General features: G+C 36.2%; 4 protein-coding genes across 7 annotated transcripts; 2 read left to right on the forward strand and 2 right to left on the reverse strand.

Moving 5' to 3' along the window:
• LOC18776646 (translation initiation factor IF-2) lies at positions 3,121 to 8,594 on the reverse strand. 2 transcript variants are annotated; one of them, XM_020564072.1, is made up of 8 exons: positions 8,483 to 8,594; positions 7,970 to 8,044; positions 7,562 to 7,682; positions 7,117 to 7,180; positions 6,688 to 7,018; positions 5,009 to 6,139; positions 4,526 to 4,675; positions 3,121 to 3,919 (listed from the first exon to the last, which is right to left on the reverse strand). In XM_020564072.1, the coding sequence occupies exons 2-8, from the start codon at positions 7,994 to 7,996 to the stop codon at positions 3,485 to 3,487; spliced, it is 2,259 nt and encodes a 752-aa protein (XP_020419661.1). In that variant the 5' UTR covers positions 7,997 to 8,044; positions 8,483 to 8,594; the 3' UTR covers positions 3,121 to 3,484. The 2 variants fall into 2 exon arrangements, with proteins under 2 accessions (XP_020419661.1, XP_007210283.2); XM_007210221.2 differs by lacking the exons at positions 7,970 to 8,044; positions 8,483 to 8,594 and having other exon boundaries at positions 7,117 to 7,185; positions 7,562 to 7,653.
• Positions 11,035 to 13,616, reverse strand: LOC18777104 (V-type proton ATPase subunit E). Its single transcript, XM_007209495.2, has 6 exons — positions 13,334 to 13,616; positions 13,062 to 13,162; positions 12,222 to 12,378; positions 11,728 to 11,924; positions 11,473 to 11,572; positions 11,035 to 11,351 (listed from the first exon to the last, which is right to left on the reverse strand). Exons 1-6 carry the CDS (start codon positions 13,433 to 13,435, stop codon positions 11,316 to 11,318), a joined length of 693 nt encoding a protein of 230 aa, XP_007209557.1. The 5' UTR covers positions 13,436 to 13,616; the 3' UTR covers positions 11,035 to 11,315.
• Positions 15,119 to 19,363, forward strand: LOC18776410 (hydroxyproline O-galactosyltransferase HPGT1). The gene is made up of 12 exons (XM_007211261.2): positions 15,119 to 15,457; positions 15,588 to 15,651; positions 15,850 to 15,899; positions 15,998 to 16,191; positions 16,330 to 16,393; positions 16,471 to 16,543; positions 17,023 to 17,146; positions 17,610 to 17,697; positions 17,802 to 17,852; positions 18,343 to 18,414; positions 18,519 to 18,631; positions 18,831 to 19,363. Exons 1-12 carry the CDS (start codon positions 15,345 to 15,347, stop codon positions 18,851 to 18,853), a joined length of 1,029 nt encoding a protein of 342 aa, XP_007211323.2. The 5' UTR covers positions 15,119 to 15,344; the 3' UTR covers positions 18,854 to 19,363.
• On the forward strand, positions 19,679 to 23,806 carry LOC18778127 (G-box-binding factor 3). Of its 3 annotated transcripts, none has more exons than XM_020564690.1 (7): positions 19,679 to 20,130; positions 20,718 to 20,897; positions 21,030 to 21,081; positions 21,201 to 21,255; positions 21,526 to 21,728; positions 22,146 to 22,241; positions 23,221 to 23,806. In XM_020564690.1, exons 2-7 carry the CDS (start codon positions 20,788 to 20,790, stop codon positions 23,416 to 23,418), a joined length of 714 nt encoding a protein of 237 aa, XP_020420279.1. In that variant the 5' UTR covers positions 19,679 to 20,130; positions 20,718 to 20,787; the 3' UTR covers positions 23,419 to 23,806. The 3 variants fall into 3 exon arrangements, with proteins under 3 accessions (XP_020420279.1, XP_020420277.1, XP_020420278.1); XM_020564688.1 differs by having other exon boundaries at positions 19,764 to 20,130; positions 22,146 to 22,349; XM_020564689.1 differs by having other exon boundaries at positions 19,764 to 20,130; positions 20,756 to 20,897; positions 22,146 to 22,349.

The raw sequence follows: 24,696 nt of genomic DNA on the forward strand, positions 1-24,696 counted from the left end.
GCATGCCTTGTGAAAACAGAAGAAGGGTCTTCTGTACACGAATTGCCATACCGACTAAAACAGGAGAATGTTCAAATTATAATCAATGTCAATGAGCCTACTCTTGTTTTTAGACCTGAATGGTTCTCCGAGATGAAATACGTCTCAGTTTTGCAGCTTGGGAGATGGGAGACCTCAGCCAAGTATCTGAATCAAGTAGAGGACAGTGAGTTCTTAAAAGGGTTGAAGAATATGAGACAGCTTCGGTACTTAAGAACCTGACACACTTGGATATGTATGTGTTACTCGATCAGCCACATGCCTATAGGACTTGCTTTGCTCTCACAACTCCAAGTGCTTAAAGGGTTTGTGATTGGTGAGCCAAGGCCTGGAGGCAACTACTGTAAGCTGGCTGATTTGTCAGGCTTGGAAAATCTGAGGAAATTGAGTATCCATACTATCCATGTGGACATAAACAAAACGTCTGATGCTGCAAAAAGAGAGCTCATTTCTTTGGGTGGAAGCCTCTCGGGAAACAATGCAAATGGGTTGTCAAAATGGTGAGCTTGAAGTTCTTGGAAAAGTTGCAGATGGATTGGCGGAAAAAAATATCTAAGAAAAACCACCCAGACCCGCCTAGGCCGCCTAGGCGGGCGCCTAGCGCCTAGGCCGAATATATATATATATATATATATTTTTGTTTTCTTTCTGATTCAATCGCCTTTATGACTCTCCCAAAAAGCCTCCATCGATGATGGCTCTAGTTCCTGTTCCTTTTGAAAAACTTCCTTTGGTGAAACTTAACCTCCATTACTTCCCTGGTTCTAAGATTCCTGATTGGCTGATGCAATGGGAATTGAATAACCTAAGGAAGCTCTATATCAGGGGTGGAAGCCTCTCGGGAAACAATGCAAATGGGTTGTCAAAATGGTGGGCTTGAAGTTCTTGGAAAAGTTGCAGATGGATTGGCGGGAAAAAATATCTAAGAAAAACCACCCAGACCCGCCTAGGCGGGCGCCTAGCGCCTAGGCCGAATATTTTTTATTTTTTATTTCTTTCTGATTCAATCGCCTTTAATTTATGGTGATACACTGGAATTCGCGTAATTGTTTATAGTTGGTGATCTTCCTTTTGAAATACAAGTATGGGACAGTTGTTAGAGTTGGCCTCCGTCTTCCCCAATGTACAGATTCTACAGGGACTATATCTGATGAAGCTGCTTCTGATATATTGCTGCAGTTGCAGATACCAATGATCTTACTTGGTTGGAGCCCTATCAGTCTAGTTTTAAAGTACCATTGCCTCTCCGACGACAGTGACTCCACTATTTTCACGATGAAGAGACCAAGAGTCAGTGCATAATATTTAAAAGCTTCATCGCCTTGAGCAACCTTAATGAAGGCGATGAGAAACAGTGGATTACTACTCAGCATGACAACCTCGATCAGTGCAGTAAAAAATCATGGACAAAATAGAAGGCATACGAGATGAACCTCCTTCCTTCCTTCCTTCCTTTTGTTCAATTGCTCCATAAATATTAAGTACAATGTTCGCGCTCGATCAGCCTGTCGTGCTTTTGGAATATCTTCACTCTCAAGAATCTTTTTGCTTACCTTTCTTCATTAGTGGATTCAACCACCAAAATGATATTGTATTAAATAACCCAGCTTTCGCAAAAGGAATACATTGTCATTTAAACTGATGTCACCTCTGATATTAGATTCCTCACCTTGCAAAGGTGTGTAGAAAGCATCATCATCCTGGATTTCTGGATCATCTTTTGCCAAAATGCATCCCTGACATGCACTAAATAGCAAAAGAATTGATCCAGGGAAATAACAAATGTTTAAAACAATCTTAATCGATACCGCCTCATCGACAATAGCCTTCCAATTAGATGAACTGCAAAGAATAACAGCGACCAGGAAGGCAAGAATTGAAACAAAAATTGTTATTGCAACATGTGGAGGGTGTGGCTGCTTTAGGCTTATGGTTAAACCCAGAACCAACCATGTTAACCCTTGAAATAACAAGACTAGCCAGCTATGCAGAGGCAAAACAGACTGGTCTGCATATGAAGCTATATGTCATCAACTTGTAAAATAGCACGAAAAATACATAATAATAATAGCAGAAAATTGAACAACCAGAAGAGCTTGTCTTCCTGCTTTTTACTTCCTTTGACATTCCTTTCAAAGAGTTATGCAAAACCCACCAATTTCATATCATAGCTCACATCACATCTATTTGTAAATCTAAGACTTCTTGTACTCATAAGGTTTTTCTTTTTTCTTTTTTTTTATTCAACGATAGTCGTGCGTGAAATTTAAATTCATGATATTCTCTAATATAAAAAATTAGAATTTAAAGCTATTAGACCAAAGTGGGATATACTGTGATAAATTATTAGAGCAAAAGCAGATGACTATATAAAAACAAATTATTGACTAATGCGATTTGATTTGCATATTGCACATGCAACATGCGTGGTGCAATAACACAAGTGTACTCAACACAATCGAAATTAGGAGACATTATTCCATGTATCGGATATACCAGCTGGCAGTGTATCTGTGTCATGATTTTTAGACACGTGGCACTCAAATTGAAACTTCACTAATGTCGGTTTTTTTCGGTGTGACAGTCACACAGTCTGGTAGTCTATAAATCCACTCTTCCTACAATATGTGTATTTATATCCTAACATCATGATATATTAACCATATCCAACACTCATGTTATAACACCTCACTTGGTATGGTAGCATCACGTGGCAATGTAGTGATGACACCTTAGAATATCTGTTTATTATGTTAATTCTTTTAATTAATATAAATATAGAAAAATATTAGAGGGCATTCATTAGCGGGGTTAGGCAGCCCGTTTTTCAAGTGGAGATATTTAATGGCTTTTCAGACGTTCCAATTACTCATTTTCCAGGCTGCGGAAGTTTCCAAAAGTCAAATAATGAAGAAGCTGATTTCCCAGCATGCAAAATGATTTGGTTGCAATCTAAAAACAAAAACAAAAAACAGGAAGAGATTTGGTTTTGGTTTTGGTCAGACAGAGGATCTCGTAAAAGAACTCATAGGAACAGCAACAATCTTCTCTTAAAATCAAAGATGTGCAAGAAAAACATGGTCACTGAATTGCTGTCTTATAGGAACAGCAACAATCTTCTCTTAAACAACTAAGAAACACGAAGATGAGGTAGAGAGTTGAATAAATTCTTTACTTTCCTCAATCTTTGTTACATTTATCAGAAGTTCCTCGATGGTACAACATAATAAGTTGTGTAATAAACCTAAGCTGCTCAAAATTGGAATGCTTACAAAAATAAACCTAAGCTGCTCAAGAACATAGTTGGATGAGCAAATGAACCCCACATTAATCCAGCTTTTAGGGACTCTAGCGGCACAAAATTTTTTATCTACTAAACGAGAGATGGGGGGTAAACAATCAAAATTAAGAGTCATACTTTAACATATTACTAACATGAAAACGATCAGCACTCTATTCGAGCAGCACCACTCTCTGACGAAACGAACTTGGGCTTCCTAATAACTTGCTCCAAGCATTGGACCATGTCTCCAACCCGGAAATCATCGTAATTATGGATTACCAGTCCACACTCATTCCCCTTCTTTACTGTGTCCACATCCTGTTTCTCCCGCTTGAGCGATTCACATGATCCTTCAAATACAACTTCCCCACTCCTAAGGAGCCTCAAGATTCCCGATTTAGTTACAAAACCATCAATCACCCGACATCCAGCAATCTTCACATCAGGTCCCTTGGACTTGCTCCTTCCTTTGAGCTCAAAAATACTTAGCACCTCAGCCTCCCCAGCAACCTTGGTCTCAGGAGTCCCAGGGGCTTTGTCTACTATAAAATTGCCAATGTCCTCCAGAAGGTGATAGATCACACGATGCAGCATTATCTACAAAATTGAAAAGAAATAAAAAATTAATCTTTCCAGCTTTACATACTAAACTAAATAAAAGTTCAACTCCAACTGCTCACGCCCAATAATGCATACAGAACAGATAGTCATATCCTATTGACCGTTAGAAAAAGTGCATCCCCTCAGACGATTTTAAAAAGTTTTTTTTTTTTAAGGAAACAGAATTTTATTGGAAAAAGACAATTATTAAAAAAAAAAAAAAAAAAACAAGGTGGCCAAGATGGCCACAAAAGAAGACTTAACAGCGAAATAGTAGTTAGACCAAGCAAAACGAAAAACTTCTAGCAAAATAACAAAACTTAAAACAAACTTTGACTGGAAAGCTAGCAGATGGCTTCATTCCAATCCAGCTAAAAGCTCCTAAAGGACATATCTATAAAGTCTGTAGAAGTCAAAGCCCATAGGGAAGAGCATAATTGAACTTTCTCCCATAGCTCCTTCGTTTCGCAACAAGTGTGGTCCTCTAAAATCAACCCTAAATCTATTTTCGTTCCCACCAAACCACCCAGATGACCGCCAATACAATACAACCTCATAATACCTTCCAAAATGAAGATAATGTGAAAAAAGCGAGGTCAATACCTTTACACTGGCTCGAGCTGCAGCCAAACTGACGGAACTGGGTGGAGTTTTTATATTAAATCCAATAATGCATGCACCACAGGCTTCTGCCATGTCCAAATCAGACTGAGATATAGGTCCAACACCAACATGCACTACATTCACAAAGACCTGGAAAAGAATCGAAGAATTATCAAGAACAAAGAGTGGCAAGATTAGTTAGCATGAAGAGAATCATAGAGAACAATACAAAGCTTTTCTTAAATGCCCCATTATTTAGTACAGGTATTGCCAACCAATGAGAAGTTTAGAGTGTGGAATATTTCAGCAAGGAAAATGTTTTTAAAAATGGAAAAGATGAAAAAGATGATTACTGCACATAACATTGCATGGAAACGCACGAAGCATCATCAACCAAAGCAACAAGTAATTATTTGAACAGTATTGGTAACTACAGAGAAAGTATTTAGTCAGGTACACGACCGTTCTAATCTTGTGGCATACCTGAGGACTATTCAAATTCAGTAATGCATCTGTAACAGCTTGGACGGTGCCCTGAACATCTGCTTTTACTATTATCGGCACTTCCACCCTCTTGGGCTCCTCTTCTGATGTTTCTGGTTGTTGAGCTTCTGCTCTCTCATCAATAATCTTCATATGTCTATCTTTCTCGAATTTATTTTTACTCCCCACACTAAGCTTTTTATCTTGCTCCTCAGAAGCCCTCTCTTCAACAATCTTGATAAGTCTATCTTTCTCGAATTTCTTTTTCCTCCCCGCACTAAGCATTCTAGCTCTCTCCTCAGATTCCACAACAATGATATCATCTCCCGCCCTTGGAAGTCCCTTCAACCCTTCAATCTCAATTGGCATTGCGGGTCTTGCCTTCTCTACCAACTTCTCCGCCATGTCCCTAATAGCCCTTATTCTGCCCCACTCTGAGCCCACAACCACATACTGCCCACATAATAAAGTCCCTCCTTTCACTATTGCAGTAACCAATGGACCCTTCCCCTTATCAAGTCTTGCCTCCACCACATAAGCATGAGCAGGCCCATCGATTCGAGCTTTCAGATCCATTATTTCAGCCTGGAGAAGCAAAGCCTCCTCCAAGTTATCTAATCCAGTCTTCTTCATCGCTGAAACCTCAACAACCTGAACATCTCCACCCATATCCTCTAGCATCAAACCCTCAGAAGCAAGCTGGATCCTTATTCTTTCTGGGTTAGCAGCTGGTTTATCACATTTATTAATTGCAACTACAATCGGTACATTAGCAGCCTTTGCATGGGCCATGGCTTCAAGAGTTTGAGGCATCACCCCATCATCAGCAGCTACAACTAGAACAACTATATCTGTGACAGCAGCCCCTCTTGCCCTCATCGCACTAAAGGCTGCATGACCAGGGGTGTCAAGAAATGTAATTGATGCTCCTGATGTCATACCAACAACAAAAGCACCTAGATGTTGAGTAATTCCTCCAGCTTCCTTGGCAGCCACAGATGTTTGACGTAGAGCATCTAGAAGCGAAGTTTTCCCATGGTCAACATGACCCATGACAGTTACAACTGGAGGTCGAGGTAGAATTTCTGAACCTTCATTGGAGTGCAGCCTCTTAATGTTGATCCCAACTTCCTACAGATTAATGGATGGCTCATTCAAGTTTCTAAAGTTGCCAAAATGCATATCATAATGAAAACACATGACATTCAAGGAAAACAATGCTAAAGAGCAGCAAGTAGAATGTTCTACATATGTAAGAGCTAAGACAAGTAAATTACACTTGTTTTTCATCAAGCAGAAATACAATAAAAATAGTGACCAACTATGGGTACTGTCACATCACCTGATTGGTGTGCTGTAAACTGTAAAAACAGAATACATCTTTCGATTCTTTCCCAATAATGATTTGAAGCAAAACATATAACAAACCACCCGTTTCAAACAGCGTGTAATCCCTCCCCCAACCACCAATAAGTGAGAATGGCTTTGGAAGCAAGTTTTCTCCATTTAAGCATATTTCAGTCTCGGAGATTTTCCAAAAACACTTTTAAATGGTGAATCCAATTCTAAGCATGCATACAATGTATTTGATGAGAACTGAAAACTAACAATTGTTAACAAGGATAATAAAATATTAACTGAGATTAATATATTATTTTAATGCTAATAAGGTGAAATACCATTGCAATCAACTCCACAACCTCCATGCTGAGAGGATCAAACTCTGTGCCAACCTTTTCCCCAACATTTGTAAGAATACCTTGCAGAGTGGATATTGATTTACCAGTACGCTTGGCAAGCTCAACAACTGTCATGCCTTCAAAAATCTCAATCGTCTTATCTGAGATAGGTTTGGTAGTTCTTTGTGATTTAGGAGGCACATATGGAGCTTCAACAGGAGGCTGGGCCTTACTGTCCCTCTTTACAAACTTCTCTTTCTTGGGAGTTTTTAAACCAAATGACTCGTCATTTCCTTTTCTAGCAAACAGTTCTGGGCTCGCACGATAGCATCTAAGCAAGAAATTTTTCATCATAATGGTTGAAATTAGCAAACTGAAATGAAAACAAATAGAACAAGTAACCACAAAGAAACAGAAAGATCAACTTACCGTATCAGGGACTCTTTTGTCAAAGCTTCATTAAAATCAAACCTCCGTGACATAAACGAGGGATCTACGCTACAAAAATTAAGATATGAGCAATGATGAAAAATAAAATAAAGAAAAGTTTTTAAGTTTGGCTAATACTCAACAAGATTTCTCACATGTAACATGTGAACAAAACACCCATACTTTGGTAGTTGCTTTCCCTCAAAATCAAAACATGTAACTATCATCTTGTACAATTGTATGGTTAAAGTAATATAAACAAAAAGCAAGCAAAAGCCACATTAATTACAAAACGAGCTAGATTCAAGATCAGAGAGTTATGGAGTGAAACTGAATTACAATGGTAATTATGAAAAATAAACTGAACAAAAATTAAGACTTTATTGAGATCATTTGAACTGCAATTATCACATAAAAAGGTTTTCCTTGTGCAATTTTAATTTACCTGGTGTGCATCTGACAGCAGCAGACATTGACTTTATAATATCATCAACAGTAGATACAGAAGTAAAACCATGTCTTCGTAGTCTTGAAGTTAAATCTGTAGTTAGACTGGCACGTATGCCCTGCAACAAGAAATTCTGATGAAAACTTCTAGATTCCAATGTTATATATGAAATATAAATATATAAATATTAGACACACACACACACACACCAACCAAAACTACAGTTATTCTCCATTATCCAACTATTACATTTTTAGAGTTTTCTTTTTTTCCTGAAATCAAATACCAAGAGTTCAATGCTAAACCAAGAATAAGTGACAAGATTATAAAACAAACCAAGGCAGGGATGAAACCAAATAGAAAGGGGGCCAGGGGCGGATGGGAGACTGGTAAATGAAAACTTGCCTTTTTGCCAAGCTCTCTCCACGCCATTCATAAGTATTTCAGGCCAAAAAGAAAATTATTTGAAAGTTTCAAACTCTGCACAGTTGGACAAAGACAATGACAGAAAACAATGCATTAGCCAGAGTGATGCTCCCTTTGATTGCTAAGAAAGTGGAAGAAAATGACAAAAATTTAACGTTATTGAGCATGCACAGCACAGAATTATTCAGAATAAGCCTTACTAGGCTTCAAATGAGAAACCCAGATTGCCCATCCACCAGTTCAATTCACCTCAATATAAAAAATTAAATTGAAACAAAGTTTAAGAGCTGAAGAATAACCGACGCACGCAAAACTGAATGAGTATTTTCAAAAGCTGAATTAAACCCAACAGATAATAAGCATAAAAACAGCGAGAAAACGATTAGAATTACACATCAAATGGTGGGAAAAAAAACATAAATATATCTATGAAACACAGAACAGAGCCAAATAAAGCAATACAAAGTTGGAGTTTGTGAAGCTTCTGCTTACGGTTTAACAGGACAACCAAGGTTCAGTTCTCGGCAACGAGCAGTTTAAGTCGGTGAGCCTTTTTTGCTCACTTTGCCGGTTGCCTCTTTCAGCTAGAGATCAAAGACGTTGAGAAAGACGTGAGGTTGTCTATAACCCTTTTCTCAATCCGACCCGAAAATGAGAGCTTGGATTGGGCTGATTTCAGTAGAGACTTCCGGCCCGATTTAATTTCCGGCTCGAGTAAGACCCAACAAAATTATTTAATTACATATTGCGTCCTTGTACGAAATTATTTAAAATGACAAATTATATTATATATAAACTAAATGGCAATCCACCCCTGTACTGTTCTTAAGCACAGTGTAATGACGGAAATGCCCCTCTTTTTAAATGTTGTTTTTAGTTTAGTTTTCTCTTCAGCACAGTGATTTGCCGAAAATGCCCTCCACTTAACCTTTTCTGATCTTCCCTTTTTGCCCCTCCTCCTTTTACTAAAATACATAAATGTAAAAATTAAAGAAAGAGATAAAGGAATAGATGGAGACAGATGGAAAGAGGAAGAAGAAGGAAAAAGAAAAAGAAAAATAGAGAGAGACAGGTGGGCCCAACAAAAGACAAAAGTTTTTTTAATTTTTTTAATTTTATAATTTCCTATAAATTGTATATTACTTATAATAATATGTATGTTTAAATTAATATATATATATATATAGAGAGAGAGAGAGAGAGTTTATGTCTCATGTAATTAAATGTATGTTTAATCTTGGTGTGTATAAATATAACTTGATGTTTGCTCTAGACAATTAGAATACTACAATTGTTAAGCCCCATTTAGTGTACTTATTTTGTAAGTGATGTTTATGTATAAAATTAAGAACAATGTAATGAAGGAAATCTTCTCCTTTTCTTATTCACATTAAAAGAAAAAAAAAAAATCTTATCGGTTCTTACACAAAAGGAAAACTCTTCCCTCTCACCATTTTTTTCTCCTACAAACTCTCCTCTCTCTCCATGATTGGATTTCTTAAAAAACAAACTTGAAAACCAGAAGATGGTTTGTTTGTGCTACCTCCCCAATTGGATCTTCATTGGAGCTCTCTCCCAGCTCAATCATTCTTTACTTCATGAATTCACACGTACGATTTGGCTCATCCAAATTTTCAACTTTTTTGAATCTAGTTAAATTTAGAAGATTGAATTGAAGCGGCTGGCTCTATCATATGTGTTTGGGTGGATCCATTTCCATTTTGCTCTTGTCATGCTCATTTCCTCGCATATCATCCATATCCATATTCATCGCGATGATGTTAGGTTCATTCATATTTAGCTGCTTACGTATGATTAAAAATAAATTAGTTAAGCTCAAGATCAATCCGAAGCTTACTAATACAACTGGACTGTGGACCATTCAATTAAAATTAAGTTTTATCTCTCCCAATTGAGATCAATTTTGGGGAGTTTTGTTCTCGTAATTTTTATTGTGCCTGAAAGAAATGAATTATAGCTTTCAACATTCAGGATCCATTTGATAATCTTTTTTTTTTTTTGGGGTTAGAATATAGAGGAAAAATGGGAAAAATGAAAGTGAGAATGAGAATAAAGATGCGATTAATAAAGAGGATAAGAGGAGAAAATGAGAGTACTAAAAGTGAAAACAAAAACTAAAAACTGAAATTTATTTCCAAAAAAAATATTGATTGGGCAGCTTCTCTCCTTTTGTCTACGTCTACAGCAACTTCTTTTTCTGGCTGGGCAGCTTCCAAATAAAATATATTTGCTATCATATATATAGACATGGGCTATATTACTTCAAGGCAAATAAGGCCTACAGTTTTCTTTAAAAACGTCAGCTCACATTTTCCCCGTTTTCTCTTTCTTTCTTCTTATTCTCTTCTATTTAATTGTCTTATACATCTTTAATTTGAAATTTAGTATTCTAGTGTTTGATTAGAAATGAATTATAATATAGGGATTTTATTTAAATTAAGTAAGTCTTTGATTTTAGGAATTTTGTTGAAATATTGAATTTGTTGTTGATGTTGTTGTGATGTTTGATTAAATGCATTGATAATATTATGAGAATTAATTTTTTTCTCTAACATGATCCAATAGGTGTATCTTTTTATATTTATTAATAAAATTCACTCATATCGTCAAATTTAGTATATAAGTTTTTTTCAAATCCTAAAACAACCATTGAATGAATTATAACGTGAAATTTACTTCCTTTTTTTCTTTTTTTCTTCTTCCATACAATTAGTAAATGCAGGTGTAGATGGCTGCCGCTGATGCAATGGGATGATAAAATACATCAACGGCTGATAGCCACCTGCCATAGATCGGAATTTTCAAGTAATGATAATGGTCCATGAAACAATAATGAAGTCGACGACAAAACATTGATCACCGACAAACTTTAAAATTGAATAATATAAAATGCAATTATACAGGAATGGTTCGCGTGACAGTTCACGTGTCATCTCATACCCACTGGTTCTTATAAAGAGAATTATTAAGATTCATCAGATTAATAAAAAACTTTAAAAAACGATCTGGTACCAACCAAGATATAAAAACCGGTAAATACTCTAAGCTGCAAACTTTTATTAAAATCATCAACAACAAGAATGAGTTCATATTGTCATGCCCCAGACGAGATATGAACACCAAAGCACATAACAGCTAAAGCTATTTTGGGAACACATATATAAAAGTTATTCGGACCACAATAAAAATGGGAAATACACAAACAAATAATTTGACAATAGATTCTTTGGTGGTCACTGACCAGTCCTTAATCTCTCCAAGGCCACATAATGCAGGGTAAAAGAAAACCGTACAATTCATCCCATTACACAGCAATCTGACCAAAGAGCTTTCTGCGGATCTGCAATAACAAGAATACAAGCTCAGTTCCTGAGAGCATAAATAAATCAGCCTACAGCCTAATATTGCAGTGGCGAAAGGTGAATTATAAAAAGGAAACTGATACTTTGCAAGGAAAATACCTCTGGAAGCTTTTTACGGAATACAACATCCAACCGTGCATCAAGGGTGTTCTCACATACAATCTTCCCATCTCGAGAAGCCAACACTACACCTCCAGAACTGAACAATCAAAAGTTATCATCAGCAAGTGCCATCATTCCACTTTCTTTCAAAATATAAAAGAGAGCTGTTTGCGAAGCTGAATAGCAAGCCATATTATATCCAAGTCCTAATTGAAAACTTCTGAAAATTTTGTGGGGCAGAAAGTAACTTACCAGGACGAAATATGGGGATTAAAATGGGTAGGAGCAGGTGGAAGAAAGACAGTGGTGTCCACTATAATCTCTGGGGTATGAACATTTGCTTTGGCCGCATATTCCTGTGCTGCTGATTCCGAAACAGCCTCCACCAGATGTAGGTCTTCTTTCCGACAACGTAACAAAACAGCAGGCTCCTTCAGCCTGAGCAAACTCTGTGTCCCAAAACCATAATTTTCAGTAAACCAGTGGTAATTATTAATTTATCCATGCAAGAGTGCATAAAGTTAAAGTGAACTAGAAATCATCTAGGAAGTCAGGAATCACACTCATTTGTTATGAATAGAAAATGTAATCTGTTGTCAATGAAGGATATGGATCATCACCATGAATAATACTTCAAACTCGAGCCATTGCCAATTTGCCACTAGATGATAGTTATGTAGGTGTACATAAAAACTGGTGAGACAGGTTAGCCATATCTACCATACCATATAAGAAGTTTAACAAACCTGAATGATAAGATCTTTCAGAAGCTTTTTATAACCATGGTGATCTTGGCTCACATTCAGAAGCTCCTTGGAAGCCGCCTCCTTCATGGAGTTAACCACATCATCTTGAGCTTGAAGAACTTTAATACGAGAAGCATTAAGCTGCATAGAGTACTCACTGCAACAAACCGATACAACAAACTGTTAGTTACCCACATATGTGCCATTTTTGCATAGCCATAGGGGAAACAAGAAAGGAAAAGCTTCCCTTAGTGAACCCATCCTCCAACAACCCAAATTCAACAGCGAAGAAACAAAGAACTCAATTTGATTGAACATACAGTCTGATTTCTTTACAACAAGATTTGAGCCTCGTCCTACTCCTTCCCCGCCTACTCCAATGCCCTTTGAGCTAGAGCCTATTAGCTTCATAAAGTATGGTTTTCAAAATCCAAATACATACAAGCTCCTAAATTTTGGGCTACATTAAAATTGATCAAGCCTCTCATGACAATAAGATTTCCAATAAGATTTCCCACTTATTCAACTCATTTTTAACTTATGTTCAAACCAGTTTCCTCAATATTCCATCAAATCCATAAAGTTAACAAAATCACCATCTTCACTAGTTCCCAACTTTCCAACCTCACTATCGTATTCCACAACATCCGCGATTACTAATTCCAACTCAAAATTCAACCTAACAGTAACTGATATTTGAAACCGTACTACTGATACATATCCATATATTTCTAACAGCAGAATGCTCAATGATTGTTTGGCCCATCGGGGAAAAACAATGATATGACTTTGTTGGAATGAGAAATATAAACAAAATTAGGCAGGTTTAAGTAATTATACATCTTCTTTCGGACGTCGACTTGCTTCTCTTTCTTCTCGTACTCTTGCCTGATCTTCTTCTTCTCAGCCTCGACCAGCTGCAACTTCTCAATGTTGAATTCCTACAAAACAACACAAATTCGCACAAATAATCAAATACCCGTATATATGTACAGAAACTTAATTACGCACGAATTACAAAAACGGATCGAGATTAAATTGAAATTTAGGGTTAGAAGAAAAGTAAGAATTGGGGAAAAAGAAGAGAGTCGTGAGAGAATTAGGAAACGTACTTCTTCAGAAGAGACGGAGATCTCGTTGGCCTTTTCCTCAGCTTCTTGGCGAATGAACCTCACCATCTGCTGGATCTGCTTGGAGACATCTGCGTCGTTCATTTTCGCTGATCTTTGAATCGAATCGGAGAAGATCGAAGACTCTCTCTCTTACCTCGCGCGCAGAGCAAGTGACTTAGCCTTTCGCCGGTCGTGAATTATAAACGGGAAACTGTGAGGACAAAAAATCAACCGCTTTTATATATGCATCGTCAATAAGCGTGAGTGATCTTTATTTTGGTTTTTTCTAGTTAACTCTGAGCTGTCACTTATTTATCTTCTTTAATTTAGCGTCCTATTTTTGTATTTTTTACAATATAAAAATATATTAATATTTAACAAGTATAGCCGCTCGGCTATACTCTTTATTTAAATGAATTCAAATATTTTGTACAGTACAGCCGTGCGGCTATACTCTTTAAATGTATTCGAATATTTTAAAAGTAAAGCCGGGCGGCTATACAACACAAAATGGTTTTCTTTTTCGTAATTAAGTAAATACAAAATTAATTTGTTTAGTCTAATATTTGCAACTAAGTAATATCTTTGTGTTATTTAACTATATTAATTATTCTATATTTAATGGATAAGTAGTATTTAAATATTTTAATTAATTTCATAACTTACTTAATAAATACTAATTAATTATATTTACTTATCTTAAATAATTTTGTGGACTTTAAAATTATTTTTAAGTTTGAAAAATGAATTTGAGCCTCCAAACCCTAAATCCAAGCCGCAAATCTTTCTCAAGTCTCAAATCCTAATCACAAGACTACTGTGGGGCATTTATGACTTGATTAGACTTGAATACTCATGTAATTCGATCTAGGGTTTTACAATTAGAGTTTCGATCTCAATATACGGCTAGTACGATATAACCAAACCTAACCCTTCCTAAATAAGATATACAAAAGAAAAAAAATATCAATTTGGTGTCCATGTAAGTAGAAATATGATCTAAGTGCTACGTCATAAAAATAAAAAATAAAAAAAAGCACTTAACTTAATAGATTGAGGGACAAATCGACTAATGATATAACAACTTGTAACTTTAGGTTTGTTTTTATCAATTTTAAAGCATTTATATATATTAATATTAATATATAAAACAAAAGGTAGAGAATGATGAAACATTCAAAATACCAGAAAATGTCATTGGCTAATCCAAACATTAAAAATTAAAATTATTAATTAAATGAGGATAATATGGTAAATTCACACATTTTATATTTAAAAAATTAAAATTAAAAGAAAAATCAGATAATGAATCCTATTTTTATGGAACACAACTACTCATTATTTTTTTTAAATCTAAAATAAATATAAAAAAACAATTTTAAAAATCCTCTCACAAGCGCGTATGGAGAGGCTAGTAGGGACTAATAGAAACTCTGTAAATATGCTAATGTAAAAGGTAAGTGGCGCCCACATCTCCAATGACATCGTGACACATGGATAAGATAAAACATGTTTTTAAAAACAATTAAAAAATTTTAAAATGAAGAAAAAATTCTTATTATGAAGTAAACACAAAATTCTCCATAAATAAAATTCAAAATGAGAATTCCAATTTCTGATTAGTGAACGCACCAAAATATGATAAGAGGGCATACACCAATAGACACAATAATTTATACTTTTAATCCGTGATTATGTGAAATGACCTTCCAAATAAAATGAAAAGAAAGAGTTTCCACCCGGTAAATTATTTTCGTAACTCAGTTATAATAGAGGATGTAAAATTAATTGCAAAAATCCCGTTACTTTGGAGCAAATGGTAATCGGTTACAACGTCTTCTTCACTCATCCACCTCAGTCCTCCTAATCCTCCTCCAACCTTGTTCAAATCAATTATCAGTTTTCAAACTCAATCACAGCTTGATCGAGCTCTGAAAACTCTCCCAGATCTGACTGACCACTCACCAAAATCCATTCAAGCTCTCTCTTCGTTTTTTGTTGGACCAAAAACATGCATAGCCGGGCATCGCAGAACCGGCTATCTGGTTCGGCTTTTCACTCTCGAATTTCAGCTCTCTTGCTGGCCATGCTTTCCACCATGGCCGCCATTTATGTCGCCGGCCGGTGAGTTTTTCAAATTTTTTGAATTTTGTTTTCTTGAGCTGTAACCGAGGCTATTCTGAATTTTACTTTTGAGTTTTTGGCGAAAAGTTTGATTTTTGATGAATGTCTGATGAGGTTGTGATGTTGGTAGTCTGTGGCAGGATGCTGCGGATAGGGTTTATTTGATTCAGGAGCTTGATAAAAGAAGTGGTCAGGTATTTTTATGCTTTGGTTTTGTTTATTTTGTTTTCTTCTGGATTTACCATTCTCGTTTTATTTAGTTGAAAATTTTTGTGTTTTAATATATTAAAATTTAAAAGTTTATTAGCGTAGAATTTCAACCTCTGCTGCTTTCGTAAGTATTCAAAGAAATTATTTACTGGGGCAGATAATCGTCCATTATCATTTTTCAGGGAGAATCTGCCATATCTGTCGACGACACGCTTAAAGTTATAGCTTGCAGGTAAATAAATCCAAACTATTCTGTAAAAGGGGGTCATATTTGACCATTATGATCTTGGGCTTACTTACTGTTATGAATGATGATCATTTACTTTATAGGGAGCAACAGAAGCAGTTGTCCACTCTTGAGATGCAACTAGCTGCAGCAAGACAGGAAGGTTTTGTTCCAAAGAGCTTGTCAAAAAATGAGGTGGCTCATTCTAAGAAAAAGCTTCTAGCTGTTATAGGAATTTTTACAACATTTGGCCGCAAGAAAAATAGGGATGCAATTCGTAAGGCGTGGATGCCTAGCGGTAATTATTGAACATTTCATTGTTTGTTTCTTTTGCTCTGCTTGCAATTTCATCAGTTGGCAGGTCCAGCATTAAAAATAGATATGCTCTTCTTTGCTCGTGTGGCCATGTTAACAAATCTGAATACAATATGTGCAGGTGCAGCACTAAAGAAATTGGCAGATGAAAAGGGCATCGTTGTGCGATTTGTAATTGGAAGAAGGTCTGTATATCGATGATTTAGAATGATGACAAGGAATTGTCTACAGTTCTGTTCAGTTAAGCATGTATATCTTGCAGCCCAAATCGTGGAGACAGTTTGGACAGGCAAATAGACAGAGAAAATGAGCAGACCAACGACTTCATTGTTCTTGTATGTTCAATTATTTGAATGAAACTGTTTTAACAATATTATGTGGGATTTATATGTGAATTTTTCAAAATATACATATATCAATATATGTGTTTATGCACATACAATTATGTGTATCTTTAACTTCATATGACTACCAAAGTATGTTTCTGTTAATTTTTTACTTTTTCCATATTCTATGTGATAGCTAGTTTGTAGTTATGATGAATTAGCCAATACAGCCTTAAATTTTAGTTTGAGGAAAAATAAGCTCACTGTGCTCTCCTTTTTTTTATTTCTTGCATCTTGTTCATGGCCCTTAACCAGAATTTGCACAGCCCTCATGTTCATGTATATATTTGTGATTGCTTAAATATGCAGTTAGTCAACATGCCCAAGGAATGCTACATATAGGAGCAGATAATGTTATATCAAAATCAAAATGTCTTACACTCTTTCTTTGTTTTTTTTTTTTAAATTTTTAATTTTTTTATTTACAGGATGGTCAAGTGGAGGCATCTGAGGAGCGGCCAAAGAAGATGAAGTCATTCTATATTCATGCTGTAGAAAATTGGGATGCTGAGTTTTATGTTAAAGTCAATGATGATGTTTATGTTAATATTGGTATGTAGTCACACAATTCTTTCCAGTATCAAGAAGATAGTGAATCCTATTGACACTTTCTGTTATACATGCATAACATTAATCCGAGGTAATTAATTTGGATAACACTTACTATTGAGAAAACAAAAGATACTTTTGGATGACACCATAAGCATATGATTATCTAGTCATTTTCTATCTCAGAAATCAAAGCAGCATAATATGTAATTTCAGTTTAGAGATTTGGTCGTTTGCCATTGTTTTACTGCTAAAATTATGCTGCAAAATGCTGTAATTGTTTGTCTAACTTCTGAATAGCTTACCTGTGGACACTACAGGTATAATTGTGGTGGAATCAAACAACATGATAAAAGGGCTTATTGAAAAATAAGAAAAGCAATGTTTGACTGTTAAGCATATCAGAACAGTTCCTAAACAGATTTTTAAAGTGCGTGCTAATTGTTGTCTTTTGATTATGATTCAGATGTCCTGGGAGCAACACTAACTGCGTATTTGAATAAGCCTCGTGTCTATATTGGGTGTATGAAATCAGGCGAAGTGTTCTCTGAGCTGTGAGTGTGGAAAGCGTGCTTTATTTGATGAAAACTTTAAACTTATGAGGCATTTAAGATTAGGTGTAACTTTTTTGTTTTTTTTTATTGTCTTAATTATACAGAACACACAAGTGGTATGAACCAGACTGGTGGAAATTTGGCGATGCAAAATCGTAAGCAAAGAGCATTTTCATTTATATCCTTGAATAGAAGATAGATTTCTTGACTCCGTGGAAATTTAGGCATTATGTATGTAACCTGTGTTAAAGATGGTGGTTAGGAAAAGAGCGGGGATAGAGTGGAGCTTGGGTTGTTGAATATGAGTAAAGGAATGCTGGGATGGTGTGTCTCTGAAAGAGATGGTTGTTAGTTAGGCAAGTAAAACACTCTTAAATTGACATGAACTGAAAGAGTAGCCCACAAAAAAATTATTTTTTTTAAAAAGGGAAAAAGATGCATTGAAAGTGGATGATGCACTGTTTTTCTCTAAGTTTCCTGGTGGTTACTTCTAAAGAAGAATGCCTTAGAGTGTTCTATGTGATATTTGATTGGCTATATTTCTCGTATTTAAAGGATTATCTCCTCATGGTAGGTGCTAGGTTGTTATCTTCAAGTACTGTACTTTTTCACTTGGCTCAAAATTGCACATCTTGTCTAATGCAGATACTTTACCCATGCTTCTGGTGAATTGTATGCCATTTCTAGAGCATTAGCTCAGTTTATATCCATAAACAGGTACTTCTGCATGCTCCTTGTTTTTAAAAAGAACTTTTTAATAGTATTTAGCATGCAGACAAGCCTGGCAGGATTTAATTTATAGATTTGTGTCGGTTTTGCAGGTCTATTCTTCGTACATATGCTCATGATGATGTTAGTGCTGGATCATGGTTTATTGGACTTGATGTGAAGCACATTGATGAACGCAAGTTTTGCTGCTCCTCCTGGTTAGCAGGTCTGTTGGTCTTTTTCTAACACACTTTTTTTAAAAATCTTTTACAGGAACAGAGATTGGTCTTTTTCTTTGAACGCATACACAAATCATTATATAAAAGTTACAAAAAATTCTTGTTATGTAAATATAGAAGTCATGGTTAAAGCTTAAAGGGATGAGCTTGAATTTAGTAACACGTTTTATTTATCTTTCTTTTCAGGAGCAATATGTACAGCTGTGTGATCTAACTTGTCTCACAACTCAAACAAGTACATACAGAAAGGGAATTCCATTCATTTACAGCATTGCCTTCAATGCCTTCTTTGACCCTGGATTGGAGCTGTGTAGAGATTTTTCTGCTGAAAGTTGATTCAAGCAGCCTTAAAAGAATGGATGCTGAAATAAAAGGTTATATGAGAACTTATTTCTATGCATGTGCTGCCGATCAGAATTCTCTCAGAAGCTCCAGATGCCGACATCATTCGTTCCTCAACAACGATACCGGAAGTCAGGAGTCTTAATCATGTATTATACATTATACCTCTATATGTACTATACCATCATTCTTAAATTGCCCTAATTTTACATTTCAACCTAGGGAAGGAATGATTATATAGAATTACATTTTTCTTTTGCTTCTTGGTGATATGCGAAACTTGAAACTCATGGTGGAGGATTGGTTGCATTTCTGATGGTGCAGCCTGCCCACTTTAACAGTGATTACAGTATAATACTTATAACTTGTTACATCCATCTAGGATATTAATTTTTAGGCCTATGATCACATAACTTGAACTCGACACGAGACAAAATTAACGGATTAAAGTTGAACTCTACTTGACTAAACTCGTAAATTACTATCCTATAAATAGTCACTCTGTGAACTAAAACAATGTTATAAACTCTTTTGCTGTAAGCTATGAGGTTCATAATAAATCGATATTTATCAATTGAAATCTTTAAATAAATAAATAAAAATCAATTGAACCCTAAGGTGCAATCAAGGACTATATGATTTTCGTACGAATAACGGTTTGTCTTGGGGGTCCAACTGACCGGTACAACATATATTTTGGTCAGACAACGAAAGTCGCATGAAGAGAACTATCAGCCAACTTCCAGCGTACCACGTACTCACTTTTTGACTTGACTTCAATGTAGCTAATCACTCTTCGACACGTGTATGGCTCAGAGCAAGATTGCCATGTGTATCACCTTGGCGAATCCTATTAACCCATTTCACGACCAGACCACCGGTGTTCCACGCTTCCGGTTTCACAGCACATCAAAACCCGCCGCGCGGCTGACGTTTAGCCTTCCTCTCTCTCTCTCTCTCCTTCATTGTCTTTCATCACCACATATTTCCCCCAGCACGTTTTCCATCTCATCAATCTCTTACCGACGAAATTGCAAGCTAGGAAAGTACAGGCGGGAAAATTAAGGAGCTAGCTAGGGTTAGGGTTTGTTCGGCTCCTTCAGAATCATTTCTTTGGTTTCGGTTGCTCTTTCAGGAGATTCAGGTACATTGAATTTGTTATTATGTTTTTGTTAGGATTTCAAATGCTTATGTTTATGACTCAGAACCTAAATGTGGAAACTTTCTGGATATTTTAATTTATGGATGCTGAATAGGGGAAGTTTAAAACTTCAAAATCAATTGTAGAAGATGACATATTTTTATTCGTTAGTTTTAAAGAAATATTTAAAATTAGAAAATATTTGTCAATTTTTGGAGGGTAGCCTTGGTTGGTAGGATTCGAGAAAGCAACAAGGCTTGATAAATCCTCACGTCGAAATGATTAGCTATTTTAATGGATGGTTAAAGTAAAAACCAATTGGCATGTGGTTGATGAATTTCTGAGAGAAAAAATGGTAGGTTCTTTATGCATGTGCCGATGAAAATGTTGATGAAGGTTTTTTTTTTTTTTTGGGTGCGAGTTTGTTTTCTGACACGTATTATCTTGGTTAAATGAGTTTATATGTTAAAGCCCAGCTGCTGAAGTGTGCCAAATTGGGGATTAAATTTTTTATTACCAAAGTATTTGTTTACTTTTTTAGAAAAACTTTCAAGAAAAAAAATCACCAGTTTTTCGTTCCGAGTATGCAGCTGTGAAGAGTAACTTGACACTGAGCTGCGTGTGACAGTTTCTTCAAGTAGAAGAAAATCATTGGACAACATGGACCAAGATGTGAAAAAGAAGTTGAAGGGATTGGATGGAACTGCAGTGCCAGTTGGGTACGACAGTCTCAAGGATACCGGACACCCAGTCCTTGAGGCATCAAAAAGGTACTTCCTTTTTATTTTATTTTATACATATATACTTTTGAGATTATGCACCAGGCAGCAGCTTCCAGTAAGTTTTATGATGTTGTCTCCGGATGTAGCCAATCTAAATTTTGATTCTGTGACCATGTGCAGTTTGGAACAAAATATTGATGGTTTGACAGATGGCAGTGATGGCAACACTAAAGTAAGAATTTCCTTTCATTATGACTGCTCATATGTGATGAATTTTGGCCCTTTGTTGTATGTGATGGTTAGATGATATTAATGCATGAAGTTAAAGTAATCTTGGATTTCATCTATTAGGAAGACAACCACCACACTCAAAGGAACAATGGGTCTGGAAGCATGCGATTTGCTGGTATGGTACCTATTTCTCATTAGATACTTTGCGCTTGTAGTGTGGGAATTTTTAATCAGGATTTCTGAGTTTCGTTGTGGGAGGGAACAATGTTGTGGCTTGTTTTTGTTGCCCATCCCTCATCTGTCAATTTTGTAAAGAAAAGGGGATAGTTTCTGATTTACTTGAATGAAGGACGAGGAATTCTGTAATGGTCCTAAATTGGGACATGCAACCCTAACCAAATGCTTCATCCTGACTGATTTGTTTTCTTAATCTTCTGGGCAACAGATAATGATGTGAAAGTCCATACTCAGGTCAGGCCTACAACTAATGGGGAAGTGAATGAGAATTCCACAAATGCTTCTGGTACTGGATCTCCTGCTGGTTTTTTGGGAGTATCTCTTCGTTCCCCATATGAGAAAATAGGAATTAGCACAGCTTTTGTTGCTCCTTCCGCTGGTGCAGGGTTGCCTTTTGATGCAATGGTTCTGGTAAGGAAATGTTTACCTTTTTGTTGTTGTTGGTACTACTTATTTGTTTGCAAGCTTTTGCCTTTGTACCTCAATTTGTATTCAAGTTGGGATAGTTGTTTAAAAGAATTGCAGCCTTTGATACTTTTTTATTTTTTTGTTTTGAACAACACTCAGTTACTGGTTTGAATTGAAACCATGGGATTGATGAAAGATTTCGGATTTGGAATTTCCTCAAATTTTGTGAGCCAGAGTTAGCTGTGAAACAGAGCCCATCTTGAGACTCTGCAGGGCAGTTATTTGCTGAAACATTGTTATATTCTTGACTTTTGTGAAATTTTGAGTTTGGGATCATCTTGGATGCACCAAATTCTAAGATAACTCATAGAAGTAGTATGCTATATTCACACTATTCATTACACATGTTGATTTCCTCAGGATGAAAGGCAGGTCAAACGAGAGAAAAGGAAGCAGGCTAACAGAGAATCTGCAAGGAGATCTAGGATGAGGAAGCAGGCTGAATATGAGGAACTGGTGAGGACATTTGAATCGTTAAACACAGAGAAAATGGCCCTTAAATCTAAACTAGAAGAACTGAAAGGGGATTCAGAGAAATTGAGGCTTGAAAATGCCACATTAATGGTAACTTCCTCATAGAACTTAGTTACCAATGCTTGAGCTGTTGAAGTTTATGTTTTCAAGAATTTTTTATGCGTATGCAAGTTGCCATTTTTTCTTTTTCTTTAATACATGGATTTGGAAAAGGCCAAAGGAGAGAGAAATTTTTTTAAAGAAGCCAAAATGGACAAAATTGCCCTTATTTATTTTTGGATTTCCTAAGGAATCCTTTACATTTGCATGTCTTTGGTTTGAAAGTTGAGAGGTTTTTCTGTCTTTTTTGAAAAAGTTTTGGCTTTTTCCAAAAGTGAAAGTTTTTTTGTGGCTAAAACCTAAATTTACTTTAAATAAAAAAACTATGCCAAAAGAACCAGTCTTATAGGTTGTTCTCTCTGCAAAAGTGACTCACGGTGCAGATACATATGAATGGGTAGCATTCCCAGTCCCAGCCCATGGCTGGGGACAGATGGTTGGGCTTTAGGTTAGTCGAAGCCTTTGCGTATGCTTATGCACCAGCAATGGTTACCCAACTAGTAAAACTCCATGCATATTTTTCCCAAGAAACCAGAGGCAGTTGAACAAGTATGTTCAGAGGGAGATCTCAATTTCTTATACCCACCCAGCATATACTAAAGAGTAACCCAGGCATCTACATACTGAATTATCACATTTAGTTGCTTTTGGTTGACAAAAATTGACCAGATGTCAGAATTTATGATGCAGTCAGGATGTAGTGTTGAAATGAGTTTTGTTCAGTTATGTTTGTAGCACGTGCTACTGAGTTAAGTTGACCATGGAAAATCAAGGAAAGCTGATTTGGCCGATCTGCTTGTTTCAACCTAAGCTGTATGTGCATTCACTTGTAGCTTGATCTAACATGAGTTTTATCTTGTAGGAGAAGCTGAAACATGCACAGGTAGTGCCGAAAGGAGGGATTGCTTCAGTCGAGATTGAAGTAGACTTGGACCTGCCAACTGGTACTGAGAACATACTTAGCAATTTGGGTTCTGTAAGCAGGAATGCTCAGCTGGATTGTGAGGCACATGAAAGTTCTATGTCTGAAACCAAGCTCCATGCTGTTGCTGCTAGATGATCAAGAAGCTGGTGTTATCAGCAGCCGTACATCACACTTGCCCCAATTTTTTGATTTGTGGCAGACAGGAAATTCCTAGTTGGAAGAGGGACAAAAACAGCAGTTGCTAATTTATTTTTCCCTTAGCATTCAAGTCTCTTTTTCTGCTATGAACTGTCATCTATTAGATTTTAGATTGCCCTGTCATTTTTGGCAGTTCGTTAGGATAGGCTAAACAGTGCTTTCATATGAATATGAACATTGCAAAGGATAGGTCTGGAAGTAAGTGATTTCTATTTGTTATTGCAGACTTCCTGGTTTTGTGAAATTATTGGAAGCCGATATACAATTTGATCTGTTCTCCTCTTAATGATGTAACAAGTTAGGTATCGATTTGATCCTTGTTCGATAAATTCAACCCGGTTCATGAATCAACAAGTATCTTTAATCTATGCTGTATGTAATTCACATTACTCCTACATCAGTAAATATTGATTTCATCATAGTACTGAGTTAACATAACATTAGTCAGCAAAGAAGCCTCTGAATTGCTTTAACGTGAAGCTGCCAATAAAATCCTCTTTGTTTTGTTGAAAGATATGATGGTAGGTGGAAAGTGCAAGTCAAAAGAGCAAGTTGAAGCAAAGCCACCAAATAGCATGAAAAAGGCTTTGTAAAAGAGGACTTTTCATTGCAAAGAGTTTTGACTATGTCCACTACTGAAACTTTCTATGATGAACTTTTGGATCTGACCTATTTCTGGGCCTCTTCTTTGTGGGGTCCAGTTGAGTTTCTCTTTTTTGGGTGCTGTCTTGATCCTCATGTATATCCGTAATAGTTCAGTATACATACGTATATGCATCCCTCAAAAGGTACTCCTCCCTTAGGAAGAAGGTGTCGTTTGCTTGCGATAATACAACAATAAACTATTTGACTCGGCATTGTTCGCAAAGATGAGGCTCAGAAATCTCAAGGATAACATTCTTTATTGAATTTTCAACTGTAAATAAAAAGGTTGCTTCAAATATGTCTTCATCTTGGCCTTCCTTTTCTTCATCAGTAATGTCAAATGCCGGCAAAACTACGTGCATGTTGATGCCGTGCTACCGGTCCATTCAAAATATAATACACGCATAATTATTCGTTTGTAACCTTTAACTCTTAGAATATATATTATAATTAGTATCAATATATAACATTACATTGCATTAACATGTACATGATGTTACCGTCTCACGCAATAACTTCTCGTTCATACTTTTCACATTGTCTTATCTGACTATTTATCATTTTGCCTCT

The sequence above is a fragment of the Prunus persica genome, chromosome G5 (assembly GCF_000346465.2).
Source record: "Prunus persica cultivar Lovell chromosome G5, Prunus_persica_NCBIv2, whole genome shotgun sequence".
NCBI classification, from domain to species: domain Eukaryota; kingdom Viridiplantae; phylum Streptophyta; class Magnoliopsida; order Rosales; family Rosaceae; genus Prunus; species Prunus persica.